The following is a 19,226-nucleotide window of genomic DNA, read 5'->3' on the forward strand; positions in this document are numbered from 1 at the left end:
ACCTGAGCTGCTAAATATGTAGGATGACGCCTAAATACATGACAAACTTGCTGCCAGTTACTTTTTATAAAGATTCACTTTCTGTCAATGTTTTACTTTTACATAGTGATGATACTGATCAGTGAAAAGACATGCTGCTGGTCCTGACAGGAGAGTAACATCAAAACATAGACAAAATGATTTAATACTGAATATGCTTTGTATGTTTTTGTCCTCTACCAAAGTATAAACATTCTCCATACAGGTAATGGATTCAGATACAGAAGTATAACATCAAAATTTACTATTGTGTATTATTGGGGATATTTCAATTGATTTAAATGATTTCAAGGTAGAACTGAAGTAGTAGCTCACATAGCAAAATTGTTTCGGTCCACATGCCGCAGGGAATGATGGCACTTGGGCGGTTCGCTCCCGTTTGCCAGGTCTGGGCCACAAGTTAGCCAAAGCTGCCAAACGTGGCCCGAATTCGTTTTGTGCCATTTGGGCAATATTCACCATTTACCACATGGTCCACTTTAGGTTCCCATCCAGATTACACTTTGCCTAGGGCACCGCATGTTTGCCACCAACAGGCCCATATTTGTTTTGGGATATTTGGGCCACATTTGCTATTTTACAAGTGGCCTCACATCCATTTTGTCCGGGTCACAAGAAGTCCTGAAGTGCCCCATCAGTGCCGGAAGTGGCCCTGTCCGTATGCTAAAACTCAGGTAAATTACAAGTTCTTCCAAACTGTCCTGAAAGTATCACTGGAAAAATGTCTCTTTGAATCAAAATTGTACTTTAAATGTATCGCTGTACGTTAAGCATAAAGTATTACAGAGTATTCAAACATAAAGGTACAGTGTGTACGATTTAGCGGATCTATCGGCAGGGCTATGTTTTCATTATATAATTATCTGAAACTAAGAATTGTTTGTGTTTTTGTTATTTTAGGAGGAGCCCTGTATGTCCATATCACGGAGGCCGCCATGTTTCTACTGTAGTGAACGAACCAAACACTGGCTCAGCGAGGTTCTTTGTGTTTTTAACATTATCTGAAGTTCTCCTAGGGGACGGTGAGGGATATGGGGTTTGCTGCAATATATAACTTCACCACTAGATGCCACTAAATCCTACACACCGAACCTTTAAGTATTACGTTTTTCCATCCCAACCAAATTAAGTGTCTTTACGTATTTCGGGTGCGCGTTCTTTTTGTTACTTACGGTAACGCGCCATTACCACGGCTGACGTCACCAGGAAGTATCCAGACCGCTTTACGACACTGTTGACAGCTGCGTCACTTTGATGTTGGTGTAAACTCACGTGTTTAAAATAGTTTTTGTTTGAAGTTATGAATTAATTCGCAGCGTGAAGTTGCCGCTGGGTCACAAATGAGTGTTTTTGATTTGTTTCGCGGGTTCTTCTCGGTGCCCGGAGGTCACCACCGCGGCCGGAGGTGAGTTTAGCTAAGCTAAGCTAACAGGGGCTAACAGAAGTTGGACATGAAGTGGGTCGGTGCTGCTGATTCTGGGTCAGTTAGCTAATGGAGGAAGAGATTAGTGTTTATCTGCCAGGAGAACCACAGGGAACCACTGGTTAACATGGTGGCTGCTAAATCCACACTGATCTGGGAATGAACAACATCAACACATGAGGATAAATCCTGAACTTGTGATGAGTTATGCTGATTGTACTGTGTCACTCAGGGACCCCTTCTTCGATGCCATGACTCATGACGATGATGATGATGATGAAGAGGAGGATGGCTTCTACCATGACGGGTACCGGGGGGAGCAGCAGGATCCCTTCGACAGCGCCTGGAGGTTCGGCTTCAGCATGGGCCCGGACGGGATGAGGATCCAGGAGCCGCCGCTGTTCGGCCACGTCCTCCGGGAGATGGAGGAGATCTTTTCCCAGATGGGACAGTGGGACGCGGCACCCGAGTCTGGACACTTTGGTACAAGCACTGGTCCTAGCATTAAAGGTCCAGTGTGTGGAATAAAGGGACATCTAGTGGTGAAGTTGCACGTTGCAGCTGAACACCCCTCAGCTCCCCCTCCCCTTCCAAACATGAAGGAGAACATGTGGTGGCTTCAGTTGTCATACAAACTCAAAAGATGTTTATTTAGTCCAGTTTGGACTAAATAAAAAAAACATGGCAGCCTCCGTAGAGAGGACCCGCTTCCGATGTATATATATAATGTATTTAAATAAAGAGCCCATTTTAGAGTTTGAATAAAAAAGTATTCGTACAATTTAGATGAAACACACTAGTGACAACATCACAAGGATTATTTTATATTAAATGTATGCCAATAGATCCCTTTCACCTAAATCTTACACACTGGACCTTTAAACATCATCATCCAGGACTTGTTGGAGCCTGATCAAGAAGTTTCTCCTTCCCTGTGCTGTTTCATCTCATTCTCTGTTCCCTTTATGTTGAAGGTGTTCCCAACATCATGCCGCAGCCGCCATCTCAGGACAGACTAGAGGAAGGAGGGGGGGCATCCAGCGGGAACCCCCTGAGAGAATTCATGTTGAAGACCCCTGACAGAGACACACGAGGGCCCCAGCCAGGACCGCAGACAGAGCCCAGACATGATGGCCGCCCTTTGTCCAAGGTTAATGACACACTATCCACCATTTCAATGTCTCCTTCATGATCTAGTTTCAGGGGCTCATTCAAATTTTTTCATATCTTCTAAGTTCTACGACATTTGGGGACAGGGGCTTGAGAAAACCCCGGCGGAGGAGCACAGAGGAGACAGAGGTGAACGATGATTGTAATCATTCAGAAAAATAAACTGAGTAAATGTACTTTGTGATGTCTGGTGTTTGTCAAACTAACTTTCCATCGTCTTCAGATCTGGACTCTGCCGTGTCCGCCGGGGGCCTGGACCAGATTCTGACGCCACCTGCTGGTCAGGCGCAGAGTCAGCCCAGAATCCAGTCGTTCTTCCAGTCAGTCTCCATCAGCAAGGTGGTGAAACCTGACGGGGTAACCATGTTAATCTTAATACTCATATATTATTATTCTGTCACAGCAGATTTCCACATGCTTATTTTATCCCACTATGATGGGACTAGTTTTCATTATTGTTTGGACCTTTCTAATATTTGGATGCAGTTGCAATGTGAGTTAATGTGTCTTTGTGTTTCTTTGTGTGTCTTTGTGTGTCAGACTGTAGAGGAGAGGAGAACAGTCAGAGATGGAAAAGGCAATGAGGAAACCACAGTGACCCGCTCAGGAGGCCCCGGGGTCCTGGAGGGACCCGACGATCGACCTGTTCCTGTTCTACCGGGTGAGTTCATCCACACTGGCTGTTTTTAGACTCTCAGCTGATTCACTGTATATCTTCGCAGATTTTTCTTCTTTTTAAATAAATCATCCATATCCCTGTGTTTTATTCCAGGTGGTCAACGGCCCTTTTCAGACTTGCGGGATGTTGACTCGTTATTCTCCAAGCTCTTCGGAGGGTTTAAATAACATGTTGGTCAATTAATTCTCTGGACTAATCAAGCGTAACTTTGTTATCTGAAAACGAGTGCGTCAGTAGAGCTGTGAGTTTTTACAGGATAGATCTGTAAGTGGACACAACACTTTTAATGACCAACCGTTGCCAAATTTGCTTTCGGATCACCGGCCCGATGATAACGCCGGGTTTCCACCCGACCACGTAGCCACACGTCAGGGATTGAACAATTCACAATTACATATTTTATTTTTGTATGGTCCCGCAGACAGACCCGTGTGTGTGTGTGTATGTATGTACGTATGTATGTATGTATGTATGTATGTATGTATGTATGTATGTATATGAGTGTGATGAACCAAATAAAGGGTCTTAATATATTGAACTCATTTTTCTCCCTTGTCTTAAATGTCAGACAAATCAAAGTCCATTAAAAAGGCCTGTGATGAAAGTTTCCCTTTGAACTTGTGCTTGAACGGACTTTCTGTCTCTGATACTCAAGTTTCTCTTTCATGTGTGAAACATCAAGAGGTCTCGTTCCTCTGGTCAGTTCACGAGGGGAGTGGAGATAACGCTGCTTTTTGAAAACAGGATTTATCCTTGACTTTATTGCACCTTCATTCCAAACATTGTTAATAAATATACAGAAACTAAATGTCATGGTGCTGACTCGGGTGTTCTCCCTCAGCTACTCACAAACTTCTGTTCCCTTCTGGCACATAAAGCTCCTAAAATCGTGAATGTCCTTTCTTTTAAAGTGAGTATTTATCTTTAAAAGCTTTAAATCAATACAGACATTAATATTCCCTCCTGTGTAAACTCGTCTTTTCTGCTTTAGCAGGTGGACGAGCCGTGTTTTCAAAACTGAGAAAAAAGAAAGATTTATCATAAATGATTTAAGGAACTTTAGAGAAACTTGCTTCACTTAAAGTCATGAAATCACCAAAGGTACAGATGAACACAATTGGCTGTTTAACAGGTAAAGAATAAGAAAAGGTCAATTCCTACAGTAAATAGAATTCTCTTGTTTATCTCTTTACCTTTTTGTTTTCAGCACCATATTTCTCACAGTTACCTGGAATCAGCTGCAGCTCTCAGCTCTCTGATGTTCACTTATCTGCACTTTACATTACAACCACTGATATTTGTCCATTTTTCTGTTTGAACTTGTCGATTTCTCAGCATCAGGAGCTTAAAAAGCCTCCAGCATTGTCTTTAAACAGATACAAATCATGTGAACAAAGGAAGAATAAATATCACATGTGAAGGCTGCATTTATAATATATAGTCATCCTCATTTATTCTACACTGGAAATGATTTAGGACCATAAAAAATGTCTAATTGAACTCTGAGCTCTTCTTCCTGATGCATCAGAAACCAGAAAACTAAACCTGAAATCTGTCGTCTCTCTTATTTACCTGCTTATACACTACCGTTCAAAAGTTTGGGGTCACCCAGACAATTTTGTGTTTTCCATGAAAACTCACACTTTTATTTATCAAATGAGTTGCAAAATGAATAGAAAATATAGTCAAGACATTGACAAGGTTAGAAATAATGATTTTTATTTGAAATATTAATTTTGTTCTTCAAACTTTGCTTTTGTCAAATAATGCTCCATTTGCAGCAATTACAGCATTGCAGACTTTTGGCATTCTAGCTGTTAATTTGTTGAGGTAATCTGTAGAAATGTCACCCCACGCTTCCTGAAGCACCTCCCACAAGTTGGATTGGCTTGATGGGCACTTCTTGCGTACCATACGGTCAAGCTGCTCCCACAACAGCTCAATGGGGTTGAGATCTGGTGACTGCGCTGGCTGCTCCATTACAGACAGCATACCAGCTGCCTGCTTCTTCCCTAAATAGTTCTTGCATAATTTGGAGGTGTGCTTTGGGTCATTGTCCTGTTGTAGGAGGAAATTGGCTCCAATCAAGCGCTGTCCACAGGGTATGGCATGGCGTTGCAAAATGGAGTGATAGCCTTCCTTATTTAAAATCCCTTTTACCTTGTACAAATCTCCCACTTTACCAGCACCAAAGCAGCCCCAGACCATCACATTACCTCCACCATGCTTGACAGATGGCGTCAGGCACTCTTCCAGCATCTTTTCACCTGTTCTGCGTCTCACAAATGTTCTTCTGTGTGATCCAAACACCTCAAACTTTGATTCGTCTGTCCATAACACTTTTTTCCAATCTTCCTCTGTCCAATGTCTGTGTTCTTTTGCCCATATCAATCTTTTCTTTTTATTGGCCAGTCTCAGATATGGCTTTTTCTTTGCCACTCTGCCTAGAAGGCCAGCATCCCGGCGTCGCCTCTTCACTGTAGACGTTGACACTGGCGTTTTGCGGGTACCATTTAAAGAAGCTGCCAGTTGAGGACCTGTGAGGCGTCTATTTCTCAAACTAGAGACTCTAATATACTTGTCTTCTTGCTGAGTTGTGCACCGGGGCCTCCCACTTCTCTTTCTACTCTGGTTAGAGCCTCTTTGTGCTGTTCTCTGAAGGGAGTAGTACACACCGTTGTAGGAAATTTTCAGCTTCTTCGCAATTTCTCGCATGGAATAGCCTTCATTTCTAAGAACAAGAATAGACTGGCGAGTTTCACATGAAAGTTCTCTTTTTCTGGCCATTTTGAGAGTATAATTGAACCCACAAATGTGATGCTCCAGATACTCAACTGGCTCAAAGGAAGGCCAGTTGTATAGCTTCTCTCACCAGCAAAACAGTTTTCAGCTGTGCTAACATAATTGCACAAGGGTTTTCAAGGGTTTTCTAATCATCCATTAGTCTTCTAAGGCGATTAGCAAACACAATGTACCATTAGAACACTGGAGTGATAGTTGCTGGAAATGGGCCTCTATACACCTATGTAGATATTTCATTAAAAACCAGACGTTTCCACCTAGAATAGTCATTTACCACATTAACAATGTATAGAGTGTATTTCTGATTAATTTGATGTTATCTTCATTGAAAAAAACAGTGCTTTTCTTTGAAAAAGAAGGAAATTTCTAAGTGACCCCAAACTTTTGAACGGTAGTGTATGTGTTGTGATAAATTATACAGACGCACTAAGTACAAGTTATTATAAAGATACAGAGATAATGTACGGTGCCGTGACACGAGGAAGATGCACACTCGGCTTGATTTGTCAGAAATGATTTTCTTGATTGAAATGAGGAAAATCCAATCCTGTGAGGACCAATCAAACGAGAAGAACAATCAAGAGTCGATTCCAACCAGGTGAGGTCACAGAAAACCAACCAAGGGAAGTAGCATCAGGTAGAAGGAGCCCAGTTCTGTGAGATGAATTCTACTTTCTACTCAGTCCTGCTGGGATCTAGGTTCCAGATGTCCTACAAAGTGAGCTACTCTCCTCTCCTACGTGCGCCTCGGCTGAGCCATAAAGCGTGTGACGCAGCCGGCGGCTCCAGTATGAAAGGGCAAACTCTGCTCGGTCAGACACACGGCGGTGCAGTGCTGTGTGGGTCTGGTGCGCCGGATGCCAGCGACCCGGCTCCGACTGATCACCTGTGGCCGGACGGTGCAGAGGAAACCCCGGGGATGGAGAGGCTGCTGAGGAAGTGTCAGATCAGAAACCAGCTGGTCAGGGAGTGCATGGCGGAGTGCCTCGGAGTCTACGTCCTCATAGTGAGTACATCTTTTAAAGAATATCGGTTTAGGTTAAAGAGTTAAATGAGGTTAACTACAAGTATATATCTTTCTTTTTAATGTGTAAAGATGGTAAAATACAGTAAATGATTCACCCTCTGAAGTCAGAACATACACAAACTGTCCTTTTCGTCTTTTACAGTGAATGCATCTTTTTATTAAGCTGTTAAAATGATAAACGAATAGTCTTCTTTATCAATTCATTCAAGTTCTCCCTTCATCAACATCAAGTAATTCAAATGGTGACTTTTTATATTCTGTTTTGATGCAGCTAGTGAATCTTCACAATACATAACCAAGGACTTTGGCCTGAGAGACAGAGAGTAGGAGAGAGTGTAACAGTGAGCGAGGGGGAGGTAAAAAGGGGGGAGGATTGTGTGTGTGTGTGTGTGTGTGTGTGTGTGTGTGTGTGTGTGTGTGTGTGTGTGTGTGTGTGTGTGTGTGTGTGTGTGTGTGTGTGTGTGTGTGTGTGTGTGTGTGTGTGTGTGTGTGTGTTATTTTAAGATGGACAGGGATGTTTCTTCATCTCAGCTTGTTGCGTTTGTTTGGTTTTGTCTTATCTGAACACTTTGTTTTATCTAATCGACGTCTCTCCTTTACAACAGGAGTCGTAAAGCCAGTTCCTCGGTAATGAAGCTGATAAAAACAGAGATTACACCGAGACAAGAGTGTGAAGTTAATTACCTGTGTCAGGATATTGTGTGTGAACTGTGTCGTTTTCATTTCAGGGTCTGTACTCGTTTGTAAACATGCGGATCCGTTCTGTTTATTGCACTCGTTCACTCAATAACAGATTTCCGTGTCATGTAATTGCAGCTGTTTGGATGTGGCTCCGTTGCCCAGGTGACCACGACCGAAGATAAGAAGGGGCAGTACCTGTCAATCAATCTGGGTTTTGCCCTGGGGGTAACGTTTGGGGTCTTTGTGTCTCGTGGAGTTTCAGGTGAGAGACTGTACAACGTCCCCTTGGTTATTAATATATTAAAAGGGGGAAAAAAATATAAAGAAAATCTGATGAATATCCTCAACTGATGTAATTTGAGTTGGCACCAGCTGGAGAAAACCAATCTGTCGAGTTAGAACAAAGAGTTTCCCAGGAGCTCTGCAGCCTGCTCTTCATCTCTGCTTGTCACTACTTGTGTGGCTAATCTGAATCTAGGATTTAAGAGTCAGCAGGAGAGTTGCACTGTGGGTAATGCAGGAGTCAGGTTGAGTCAGTATCAAGAGTCCATGGAATAAAAATGGTGTAAATGTTTGGGCCTGCTGCACCGGTGATCATTTCTTGTAACAGATCTGGAGTTTAATGTGTAAATCCATATTTATAAACCATGGCAGAAGTGAAAGTTGTTTTTTTGATGCAACTATTAAAAAATACGACCCACTCCTGCTCTCACAAAAAGAATCAAACTGAACTTGAGCCAGAAGGAAAACAACCAAACCCTCCCTCCTTACTTTGTGCAGATCAGAAATACAAACTGTGCAGGTTAAAACTCATTGATATGATGGTAGATTATATGTGCATGCAAAAGGTATTAAAACCTCTTAGAATATATATTTCCTGAGACAAAAAAACTACGATTTCTAACTTGTATATAATCCTTTCCTTTCCCCAGGTGCTCACCTGAACCCGGCTGTGTCTCTGAGTATGTGCGTCCTGGGCAGACATCCATGGACGAAGCTGCCTCTCTACGTCTTCTTCCAGGTGCTCGGAGCCTTTCTGGCTGCAGCCACCGTTGCTCTGCAGTACTACGGTGAGTTTCCAACAGTGTTCGACACAAATCAGAATCACAACACAGGTCCAACCAACTGTTCTCTGGGTCTGAGACAGTTTGAATTGAAGGATAAAAATTGCACTATTTTTCCCCCATTGTTGACAAATTGCATATGAAGTGCAGTGGCGTGGTTTACATGTACTTGTGTGTGATGAGATGTTTGCAGACGCCATCCAGTCATACAGCGGGGGTGAGCTGACCGTGACGGGTCCCACGGCCACAGCAGGAATATTCTCCACCTACCCAGCCGACTACCTCAGTCTGTGGGGAGGGGTCGTGGACCAGGTCAGATACCGACACTGGTTTTCATTTTGAAAAACAATAAATAGAAAATGTTGACACCAGCTCCCTGTGTGCACGTGTCATTATTCCCATGTTTTCCAGGTGATAGGAACAGCTGCCCTGCTGCTGTGTGTGCTGGCTCTCGGGGACCAGAGGAACAGCTCCCTCCCTGATGGGCTGCAGCCGGTCCTGGTGGGAGCAGCTGTGCTGGTTATTGGCATCTCGATGGGCTCCAACAGCGGCTACGCCCTCAACCCAGCCAGGGATTTTGGGCCTCGGTTGTTCACGTACATTGCCGGCTGGGGAGTTGATGTTTTCAAGTTAGTCATCTCCCATCGGGGGTTCTAGTTTTGTCTGCACAGTTAAAGCTTTCACTCGTTTCTTGCTTTGTTGCTCCACATTAATGACTTTTGATGAATCTTTGCAGGGCCGGAGGAGGCTGGTGGTGGGTGCCCATAGTGGCCCCCTGTGTGGGAGCTCTGCTGGGGACGCTGATCTACGAACTGATGATTGAAGTCCACCATCCTCTCGCTCCGACCGAGCTCCAGATGTCGTGTCAGGAGGCGTCTGAGACTAAGACGGGACTGGAGCTGGAGCCAGGCTGTGAAAAAAACCCCACTTTGTGATGAAATAATGAAGCTGAAACTTTGTCATGAACAGTAAACGTGTGATACCCAGTGAAAGTGTGTAAATGTTTTATATGTGACTCATGTATTTGGAATGTAGATTGTTTCTTTGGAATTCTATACAAATAACTGCTCCCAGGGGATGAAAACTTGTCCTAAATGATCTTATCCTGTTATAAAAAATATTTAAGATGACTTGGAATCAGACAATTATTGTTCTCTGGTGAATCCCATTAACTTTGTTGACCCTGTTATTTTTCGTTAGTGCCAGAATCAGGTCAAACATTTGATTTGTGTTGCTGCCACGCCAGAGAAACACTAACAGACCAGTATAACAGACCGTTATAACGTGAAAACGTAAAAAGATCTTTTACAGGGTTATATTTTCACACTAGTAAGACATACAAACGTATAGTATTTTTCACTTTATATCGTGAAACGAATCATGTTATAACGTGATAAGTTTGTATGTTATGTGAAAATATAACGTGAAGAAAATGTATATAACATGCTTTTTTTCCTGGTTTGGCAGCATTAGGCTTCCGTACCCTCCTGTAAGTCTCAGCTGCTCTTGTTTTTTACTGATGTGAATTTCATACGAACAGAACTGAGATCAGTTCAGCTCGTAAACACAAAGAAGCTGCGACCCTCAGTCCTCCCGGCTGATGACAGCGCCGCTCGAGTCAATCGTCTCCTTTTACACATTTATTTCGAAACAGCACAAAAGTGTATGGCATTTCAGCAAGCAGACCACAACCATGGAAAAAGAAAATGACATGAAGTTTCCACTATTGATCTATATAAATATGATAGCATGACATATAAAAGATACAAACGGACAAAAAAAAGAATTCCACTCGTCGGCCTCCATCACGTGAACGTGAAGGCTGTTTTTCAAACATATAAAAGAAACGTGAGTACAGCAAGCACTGATTCTGTTGATTAAAAAAACATCTCAAGAGATAAACATTTGTATTCATACACATTAAGACGACACAACCCCCCCGCTCTCACTCTGCTTTGTAATTACAATGTATAGCTACCTCTGGGGGGGTAAGGGGGGGGTTCTTTTTTTCTTTTTAGACTTCAAATGGTTTTGGAAAAAGAAAGGAACGGTACAAGTACAAATACTATACGTATTCACATTATCATAACAAGTTACTAAAACCAGAACGCTTTTCTTTTAGTGTCATTATATATATTTACATGGCAAAACTCGTACACGTACACTACTGGCAGGAAGCCTGGCCTCTCGTCTTCTAGCTTTACGATTAACATCACCACACGTTATTCACACTACACAGGTCACACGCCTCCAGTGACCTCGTCTGCTAATGAAATGCCCTCCAGGAGTCGCATCTCGTGTTTGTGTCGCAGGGAAATCGTCACCGTAAGATTCGGCGCAACCGACTCGCACAGATACCAAGAGTCATGATGTGTTTCATATAAATAAATATTATAGCAAAATTAAAAATAAAAATCAGTGTCAATTCTACGCTCACCAGATGTCGAGGGGATTTTTTTTTGCTTGAGATCATGTGAACCGGCGTCTGGAGCTGGTAAAAACCGGCCGGACGCCAGAAACGAGCGACGACTTGCAAACGAATGTGAGAACGATGTAAAGTAGAAAAATATCGGCACTACAGCAATCATGAGTACAGTGGGGGGGTGTTGTGTATTAAAATATGCGATACATGTGGTAACAGGCAGGTGGCGACACTCAGTGCAGAGTGATTGGAAAACAATATGGCTGATATAGAAATGCTTTAGTTGGGGGAGGGGGCCGTTTGAGAGCCGTTCCACTATCACAGGTGCGTTCAGTCAGGTGACCAGTAACAGGATCAAACATGCAGTTACAATCGCACACACGAGGTGCCAGAGATTTAAACTGTTTACTGTAGCTAAAAAAAACAGCAGAGGAAGCAGCTCCGTTTTCGTCGACATTCATATTCTGCCGCCTCCCTGCTCGGGCGTGACACTCGACTCCTCGTCGCAGATGACACGTCAGTCTCAGAGGAACCCGGCCCCGCCTCTACTGGGGCTTGTCCGTCTTGTGTGCGGTGAGGAAGGCCATGCCATGGGTCCTGAAGTGGGTGTTGAGGTCCGAGGCCTTGTCGAAGCGCCGGCCGCACACCTTGCAGCCCAGGTTCCCGTCGCCGTCCTCACCCAGCGCCTGTGGGGAGGAAGCGGGAGAGCCATCCGGGGAGCCGTGCGTGCGCGCGGTGCCCCGTTCCGCGTCACTCTGGGTATCCCGCACGCGGTGAGCGATGAAGCGGTGCCGGCCGAGAGAGCCGGCTGACGCGAAGCAGACGCCGCACTGCAGGCACTGGAATGAGGCGGTGTCGGCCCGGTGCTGGGGGATGTGGCGCTGAAACTCTGCGCCGTCCTCGGTGGAGAAGCCGCAGGGGACGCAGCGGAAAACGTTGTCTTCCTCTTCCAGCTCACTGAGCGACGTCGATGGCACGGTCGCCCTGCTTCTCTTGGCGGGAGCGCTGACTTCCTCACCCTCCTCTGTGGCGTTCTCTTCCTCGTCTCCTGCCCTGGCTCCAGGGGGCACGCCCTCACCGTCTTGTTCTGAGGAGCTTCCTGCACCTTCTCCCCCGGTGGCTGCACGCTTCCTGGTCATGGGGGCAGCCTGAGGATAAAAGAAGAGAGAGAGAGTTAATGTTGGACTCTTACAGTTTCAGAAAGAAAACAGCATCACCACAGGCAGAACACACTTTAAATTACAACTCAGCCAGAGGACTGTTCCTGTCTTCACTCACCTGTCCATCCGGGGTTCTGTGATGGAGCCGAATGTGTTTGTCCAGTAAGAACCGACTGCCGAAGGTCCGCTTGCCTTCTGTGCAGTATCTGAAACAGAATTACACAAAAGTTTTGTTTCAGTTTGTGTGATGAAACACAAACGCGTGTTTTTGACGGAAGCTTCCGGGGACTCACTGGCAGTGGAAGACTCTTTTGTTGCCCTCGTGAATAACGCGCTCGTGACGTCTCAAGCTGGAGGACGTGCTGAACGTGCCGCCACAAATACGACAGGGGAACTTTGAAGTGGGCGGCACACACAGGGACGCAGAGAGAGAGAGAGAGAGAGAGATAAGATAAAAATATATTAAATCTCAGTCAAACCCGCGACAGTACAGACAGGAAATTAACAGCAGCTTCCCTCTCGCACTTTTTCCAACCACAAAGTTCAATGTTTGAATTTGATGGACTTAGCGTCCTCCTTAACTGGACTCAATATGATCATTCAAATAAATAAAAGAGGTAGCGAGCTCCACCTTGCCATGCTCCGTCTTCACGTGACTCAGATAGGTGTCGTTGTCAGTGAAGGTGGACTGACACTGGGGGCAGGTCCACTCGGTCTGGGCAGCGAGTTGAGTGCTGCCCCCCGCCGCGGTCGCCCCCGGAGCCTCGTAGTCCTCGTCGGCATCGTCGTCTTCGTCGTCGTCCTCTTCCTCCTCCTCTTCCTGCTCCCTTCCCCAGTCTTCCCCGTCAGAGTTGTCAGGCTTTCCAGGGGGCTTGGATTTGAGGCCAGAGGGGCTGGATGTGAGGGTCGGGGCCGAGACGGGGTTAGGGGCCTCCGACACAGACTCCTGTTTGGCTGCTGGGCCTCTGTGTGTGGTCTGAGCGAGGCGATGGGAAAGTGAGACAGAACAAAAAGACAGACAGCGTTCAGACGTGATTCATTCACCTTCAAAATATTGATTACTCCAATTCACAAAAACATTTCCATTACTCCAATAGCTGCTGTTCTTGGTATAGAACTTATAACAAAGTCCCCAGAGAGGAACTCTGCTAAGGTCGATCCAAGAATTGCTGTATGCCTTAGTTGACACCACATTCACTGTAGAAAGCAATGAACAGGCAACACATAAAGGCAAAAGGCTCATGAACTACAATATACATATAATACCTGAATAAACAAACCTTAATATGCTCCATCATTGAACCTTTCTGGGCGTAGAGCTTCGTGCAGTCAGGACACTTGAACACGTGCACTTTCTGCTTGGCTAGATGAGTGTCAAAGTGCATGTACAGCAAGGGCTTTTGGGTAAAGACCGTATCGCACATCACACACTTGTAGATCATTCTGCAAAAGAAGAAAAAAACACAGATATTCTTAGAATCTGTGACCAAAAATGTGATTGTAATTTTCTTTCTGAAGATATTTCTCAGCGTGCAGAATGAAGCAGCTGTCGTACTTGGCCTGTCCTCCGGTGAGCGTCGGGTGCTGGGTGCTGATGTGGCTCTGGGCGCTGGGGGAAGACTTGAAGGCCATGGGGCAGCTGGGGCACTTGTGGAAGACCTCGCAGTGAGCCGTCTGAATGTGGGACTTGATGGAGTTCAGGCCTCCGAACACGACCTGGCAGCTCGAGCACCTTGATAAAGTAACATTTGTTAAACCTCCCTTATTTTCATGAACTGTCTGTTCATCATAAAAAATCTCTGGATACATTTTTGCAGATTGGTTTTTATACCATTAAACTTTCATAGACTTGGGCTGTTTGGAAGACTAATGACTGAGATGCTATAAAGTAAGAAACTTTATCAATTAACTAAATTGTTAATTGAAAAAAAGTAAGTAAAACTTGTATTTTCAGATTCACAAATGTGATTATTTGCTGGTTTCCTTTTTGTCTGTGAGAGTAAACGTAACATTCTTAGATTATTAATATTTTCTTGGACAAAACGATTTCAATATGTTGAATTGGGCTTTGGAAAAAGTTACATTTTCACCATTTCAGACATTTTACAGATCATTCAAGTAAACAGCTAAATAATTTACGATCTTTCATTTTCCTACTGATAAAATATGTAAAGATAGATAGTTTTGGAAAGTGTCCACTCACCTGTAGCCGATGCGCCTGGCAAAGTGCAGACAGGCCTCCTCCAGGTGGGTCTGGAAGCCGTCCTGCCGGGCGATCCCACCGCACTCGGGACACACATGGGGCGCTTTGTGTTTATGGATCCTCTGGTGGGCGGACACCGCACACGAGTTTGGCAGCATCATGGGAGGTGAGCACTGCGTACATGTCTGAAACAGAAGAAAGAGGAAATCACACCTTTACCAGCAGCAGACACCAGCAGCACATTGACACTGTGCTCTCATCGCCAAGTCTTACCGAGTTCGGAGCAGCTCTGATCTGCTGGAAGTGGGTGACCAGATTAGCCTTGCCCGCGAATTGTGTTTGGCACTCCGGACATTTGAAGTTGTGGTACTGCAGCACGTCGGCCTTCTTGCAGGGCAGAGGCATCAGCGCTTGGGGACCCTGAGGCACGCGGCGCACCGGCCGAGGCTGAGATGCTGCTGGAGATGAGGCGTCCTTCATCGGGCTGGAGTTGGCAGACATGGCGGCGCCCCCGGATGTGGTAGAGGGAGAGGAGACTGGAGGAGACGAGGACGAAGAGGTGAGCAGGCCTGTTCAGCCAGAGGGTGGAAATCAACCGGGACAAATGGGACATGGTCAATGGAGATGAATCGCATACGAAGGATGCGTCAAGAGGAACAGGATTTAAACACATTTAATGTGTAGAGCTGAAATGATGAGTCAATCAACAGAACATTAATTTTGTAAATCTAGTAATAACTTTTTTAAAGAAGGATGCAAAATCCCTTTTTCTTTTTGGAATATTTCCAACTGTCTTTTGGTCTAAAATATAAAGTGACTATCTCTAGAGTTTGGACTGTTGATCGGGCGTCTAAATTCAAACTGACTCCAAAAGCATCAAACACACTTCTGTGATTCCTCAGAGAGAAAACCAGGTATTGTCTGTTTCCGACTCCTTAAAATGTAAGAATTAAATTTGTTTTATGTGGTTGTAAATGAAAGGCTCTGGGAGATTGTGATGATAATTTGAAAACAAAATGATTATTTGAAAAACAGATGTTGAAAATATTTGTCAGCTGCAGCCCAACTCACCACCAATGGGCGTTATGTCCTGCTGGCCAATCATCTGCTCCACGGTGACAGGCCTCATGACCAGGTGTGAGCACTGCATGACCAGCCCACGCTCCTTGTGCTCCCTGGCGTGCAGCAGCAGGCTGCACTTATTGAAGAAGGCCAGTCTCTTAGCACAATGGTTGCAGGTCACCTCGATGCGAAGCGATCGCCGGTCGTAGTGGCGAGCCAGGCTGCGCTCCAGGGCGAAGGCGTCTCCGCACTCCAGGCAGCGGTACCCTGTGGCAGGGAGCGGGAGACCCCACTCAGGCGGCGGGGGGGCAGAGAGGTCGGGCTTGTAGCTCGGCAAAAGGTTCTTACTGTTCAGGATTTTGTTAAAGGCCTCCACCAGGCTCGACTGACTGCGGGAGATGACGGCGCCTGTGCTGTTGACGATGGAGGCAGGTTTGTTCGGCGACAGGGTGCCGCTGCCGCCGTTAGCCGTCTTGTTAGTGGTTGTGCGTACGCTGATCCCACCGGCAGCTACAGAGAACTTGGGGGAGGAGGTCACAGATGGAGTCGCAGGCAGAGCAGCAGATTTGGTGATGCTCACAGCAGTGGCGGAAACCTTGGCCTTGTCAGATGCAGCCATTTTGTTTTGGACCTTGGTGGCGGCAGCAAGCATCACGCTGCTGGCTGCGAGTGTCGACACAGGCAGAGCATTGAGAGCACTTACTTTCTGGGATGTTGTTGTCATGTGACCGGGGGACGCTTCGAGCTTTTGGGCCTGTTTTCCCAGCAGCTTTCGCTCCCCCGTTTGAGCTTTAGAGTCCAAACCTTTCGCAGCGGCCCCTTTAGGCGCCACCCTGGTGACAGTTCTGGTGATTCCACCCGTGGAGGTTTTAATTGTCTTTATTCTGACTTTCAAGGGTCGGGACGGGGCTCCAGAAGCAGCAGGTGCAGGAACATCTCCCACATCGGTGGACGGGGGTTTAGGCTTCCCATCATCTACCTCCATTTTTTCCTCACCCGTTCTCGCATTTTCTCCCTTGTCAGCTTTGCCATCGACAACCCTATCGATCCCATTCCCCACCTCCATCTCCTCCTCCTCCTCTTTGGGCTCCCGCAGCTCAGAAGGAGGTGGAGTGGAAGCCACTGCGGGGCTGGAGCACCTCTTTGAGCTGACTTGAGCCGTTGATTTGGGGATCTCTGGCTCAGGACTCTCTGGAGAGTCTCTCTCTTCGATGACGTGTTCTGGGTGCCGGTCCTCCAGCTGGGGACTCTCCGTCGAGCCAGACTGGGGGGTTGAGGAAGTCAGAGAGGCCCCAGACGGAGTGTCCCCAGGCTTCGGGTGAGATGAAGTGGAGGATGGAGGCTGAGATGAGACAGAGTCAGACTTGTAGCGTTGTTGGCTCAGCTGAGGGCAGGTCGGGGAGTCTGGGGTCTCCTGGATCACCAGTGGACTCCCCAGATCAGGGTCCGAATCATCCTCCTCCATCTGCTGGTGCTGAAATCCAGCGGTGCCACTTTTGGGAGCTCCGTTAAAAGGCTGAGACGAGTGCAGCGGGTGCGATGAGAGGGCAGAGGGGGGAGTTGGAAGCAGAGGCTTGGAGGGCGGAAAGAAAGGTGAGGACAGTCCGACGGGCCCGGCAGCAGCCAGAGGAGAAGACCCCGCTGATAGAGAGGACGACGACGGTAATGATGCTTTGACGCCATCAGCCCTCTCCTGGCCTGTGTCCTGCTGCTGCTGGTGCTGCTGCTGGAGAAGCTGCATCTTCCTGGCCCGACCCACTGGATCTCCAGACCCTTGTGCCACGAGCGGTTTGAGTCTGTTGAAAATGTTCCCCCCTTGCTTGTGAGCCTTACTTACACCGGCTGCTTCTGAAGACACTTTGGGGGTGTTCATTGACCACGGCGCCCCGTTGGACTGGGCCTGGCTGAGGGGCAGGGGCGTGGACACACCGGACGCCCCAAAACCGTTGTGGTTCAAAGCCTCGGACTCAGCCATCCCAGGGGCACACGCACCCAGTCTGGGACCCACATCCACCCCGGCGATCACATCAATCGGGTCCTGGTCTGCGTCCCCCTCGTCTCCATCTACGGTCTCCAGGCGTACTTTATTCTTCACGATCACGCTGACAATGGGGGTGTCCGCCTGTGGGTCAGCAGGGCTTGGCGGCCTCATGGACGACCCAACACCCACCACACTGTCCTGCTTGCCCAGGGGGGCTCCTGCGGCTCCATGGGGCCCCTCTGCCTCGTCTGGGGCAGACTGGATGGCCTCCTTGGCATCGATGTCAGGGATGTCAAATGCTGCCAACAGGTCATCGAAATCTGGGGTCTTCATGTCCCCCATGCCGGGATTACCTCCTGTGAAAACACAAGAGGCATGTTAGAAGAGGGATCCAACTCTTCTCCACCAGAATATAAACATGCCACTAAACCAATCAACATGCAGCACATTTTAAATCATTTACAGGCTTTGACGTGTTTTATATTTACAACGTGTGCATTTCCCCGAGCACATTGGTTTGACAGAATCTGACAGGCTGCAGCCGGTTAGCTTGTTATGGTCCTGCACTAGCATACACATTAGCCTGTTAGCATGCTAGCGTCGCCGTTTCTGCAGCCAAACCCTCCTCTGCTGGAGGGTTTAGCGCCAATTCGCCGTGAACGCAGAGACTCGGATTCATTCCAGCTTTGACAAACATGCAACACCTTCACGGTGGGGACATTTCGAGACTCGGTTCAACCCGGACGGCGACCTCGCTTTATTTTGAAGCTAGCGGCATTCCACTCCCCCCCCCCACACCACACACACACGGCTGGGGCTGGCTAGCTGGCCGCTGAGCTCCAGCCGAGACAGAGGGGTCATTTAGCTAACGAGCTAGCGATCCCCGTTACAGACACAAACAGGCAACCGGAGCCGGTTTGCCGAGGTGTGGGTTCACAGCGGCGAAGCCCCGGTGACCGGAGGGCCGACCATGGCGGAGCAGAGGATGGCCGGGACGGGGAGTTTCCTTTAATATTTCATGTATTTTTGATTGTTTACCTGGATGTGCGATTCCCGACTATCCTAGCTCGTTTTCAGCTGAAAATGCGGCGCTTCCCGTCACATGATCCGGGACATCCTATCAGGCTGTGATCGCGCTGGAAAAATGCACCGAGGAGGATGCTGCTAGCGACACGTATATTTTTTGATTTCTGCAGCGGACGACTTGAAATATTCACCCTGTGTCCTCATGTCTTTAAAACAGCATGCGAAGCCACCTGTCTCTGCGAGGATCTGATGGTTCTCTGTCAACCATCAGGACCAGAGGACAAAAACACCACAAGGAAATGGGACTAACGTATAGATTTTTATTTCAAAAACACACAAAGACTTGACAGGAGTGTGTGGCTGGTTGTTTTCTTCCCTTCTGGGTGATTGATGGGTGACAACACCACGTAGGAACATGTAGGGTAAAGACTGCACGAGGCCCAAATCCTATTTATAAGATCAAATAAATGTGTGTAACTGGGGAGTC

At 46.8% G+C, this 19,226-nt stretch overlaps 3 protein-coding genes and 1 non-coding gene across 8 annotated transcripts; 2 read left to right on the top strand and 2 right to left on the bottom strand.

Moving 5' to 3' along the window:
• The first annotated feature begins 1,230 nt into the window (after nucleotides 1-1,230).
• On the top strand, nucleotides 1,231-3,849 carry hax1 (HCLS1 associated protein X-1). 2 transcript variants are annotated; one of them, XM_035182919.2, is made up of 7 exons: nucleotides 1,231-1,444; nucleotides 1,695-1,945; nucleotides 2,437-2,612; nucleotides 2,698-2,761; nucleotides 2,856-2,989; nucleotides 3,173-3,293; nucleotides 3,405-3,849. In XM_035182919.2, the coding sequence occupies exons 1-7, from the start codon at nucleotides 1,380-1,382 to the stop codon at nucleotides 3,476-3,478; spliced, it is 885 nt and encodes a 294-aa protein (XP_035038810.2). In that variant the 5' UTR covers nucleotides 1,231-1,379; the 3' UTR covers nucleotides 3,479-3,849. The 2 variants fall into 2 exon arrangements, with proteins under 2 accessions (XP_035038810.2, XP_035038811.2); XM_035182920.2 differs by having other exon boundaries at nucleotides 1,431-1,519.
• Nucleotides 3,850-6,501: 2,652 nt separating this feature from the next.
• Nucleotides 6,502-10,015, top strand: aqp10b (aquaporin 10b). Its single transcript, XM_035182917.2, has 6 exons — nucleotides 6,502-7,119; nucleotides 7,957-8,083; nucleotides 8,754-8,891; nucleotides 9,079-9,197; nucleotides 9,297-9,514; nucleotides 9,622-10,015. Exons 1-6 carry the CDS (start codon nucleotides 6,775-6,777, stop codon nucleotides 9,818-9,820), a joined length of 1,146 nt encoding a protein of 381 aa, XP_035038808.1. The 5' UTR covers nucleotides 6,502-6,774; the 3' UTR covers nucleotides 9,821-10,015.
• Nucleotides 10,016-10,510: 495 nt separating this feature from the next.
• znf687b (zinc finger protein 687b) lies at nucleotides 10,511-19,100 on the bottom strand. Of its 4 annotated transcripts, none has more exons than XM_035182900.2 (10): nucleotides 18,752-19,100; nucleotides 15,742-18,069; nucleotides 14,944-15,206; nucleotides 14,671-14,855; nucleotides 14,023-14,199; nucleotides 13,748-13,910; nucleotides 13,099-13,443; nucleotides 12,761-12,861; nucleotides 12,586-12,673; nucleotides 10,511-12,455 (listed from the first exon to the last, which is right to left on the bottom strand). In XM_035182900.2, the coding sequence occupies exons 2-10, from the start codon at nucleotides 18,053-18,055 to the stop codon at nucleotides 11,853-11,855; spliced, it is 4,239 nt and encodes a 1,412-aa protein (XP_035038791.1). In that variant the 5' UTR covers nucleotides 18,056-18,069; nucleotides 18,752-19,100; the 3' UTR covers nucleotides 10,511-11,852. The 4 variants fall into 4 exon arrangements, with proteins under 4 accessions (XP_035038791.1, XP_035038793.1, XP_035038796.1 ...); XM_035182902.2 differs by having other exon boundaries at nucleotides 14,944-15,239; XM_035182905.2 differs by lacking the exon at nucleotides 18,752-19,100 and adding an exon at nucleotides 18,418-18,734 and having other exon boundaries at nucleotides 14,944-15,239.
• On the bottom strand, nucleotides 13,566-13,700 carry LOC118125321. Its single transcript, XR_004698821.1, has one exon. It is a non-coding gene; the product is annotated as a small nucleolar RNA SNORA13 (small nucleolar RNA).
• Nucleotides 19,101-19,226: the final 126 nt, after the last annotated feature.

Source organism: Hippoglossus stenolepis, chromosome 17 (assembly GCF_022539355.2).
Source record: "Hippoglossus stenolepis isolate QCI-W04-F060 chromosome 17, HSTE1.2, whole genome shotgun sequence".
NCBI classification, from domain to species: Eukaryota; Metazoa; Chordata; class Actinopteri; order Pleuronectiformes; family Pleuronectidae; genus Hippoglossus; species Hippoglossus stenolepis.

Bases quoted from the DNA above. Each gene is read 5' to 3' on its own strand.
- hax1 (XM_035182919.2), top strand. From the start codon at position 1,380: ATGAGTGTTTTTGATTTGTTTCGCGGGTTCTTCTCGGTGCCCGGAGGT. The intron at 2,762-2,855 runs GTGAACGATGAT...CATCGTCTTCAG, and splicing joins GGAGCACAGAGGAGACAGAG to ATCTGGACTCTGCCGTGTCC. The intron at 2,990-3,172 runs GTAACCATGTTA...TTTGTGTGTCAG, and splicing joins AGGTGGTGAAACCTGACGGG to ACTGTAGAGGAGAGGAGAAC.
- aqp10b (XM_035182917.2), top strand. From the start codon at position 6,775: ATGAATTCTACTTTCTACTCAGTCCTGCTGGGATCTAGGTTCCAGATG. The intron at 8,084-8,753 runs GTGAGAGACTGT...TCCTTTCCCCAG, and splicing joins TGTGTCTCGTGGAGTTTCAG to GTGCTCACCTGAACCCGGCT. The intron at 9,515-9,621 runs GTTAGTCATCTC...GAATCTTTGCAG, and splicing joins TGGGGAGTTGATGTTTTCAA to GGCCGGAGGAGGCTGGTGGT.
- znf687b (XM_035182902.2), bottom strand. From the start codon at position 18,055: ATGGGGGACATGAAGACCCCAGATTTCGATGACCTGTTGGCAGCATTT. The intron at 15,240-15,741 runs GTGAGTTGGGCT...CTGGCTGAACAG, and splicing joins GGACATAACGCCCATTGGTG to GCCTGCTCACCTCTTCGTCC. The intron at 14,856-14,943 runs GTAAGACTTGGC...CTTCTGTTTCAG, and splicing joins TCAGAGCTGCTCCGAACTCG to ACATGTACGCAGTGCTCACC.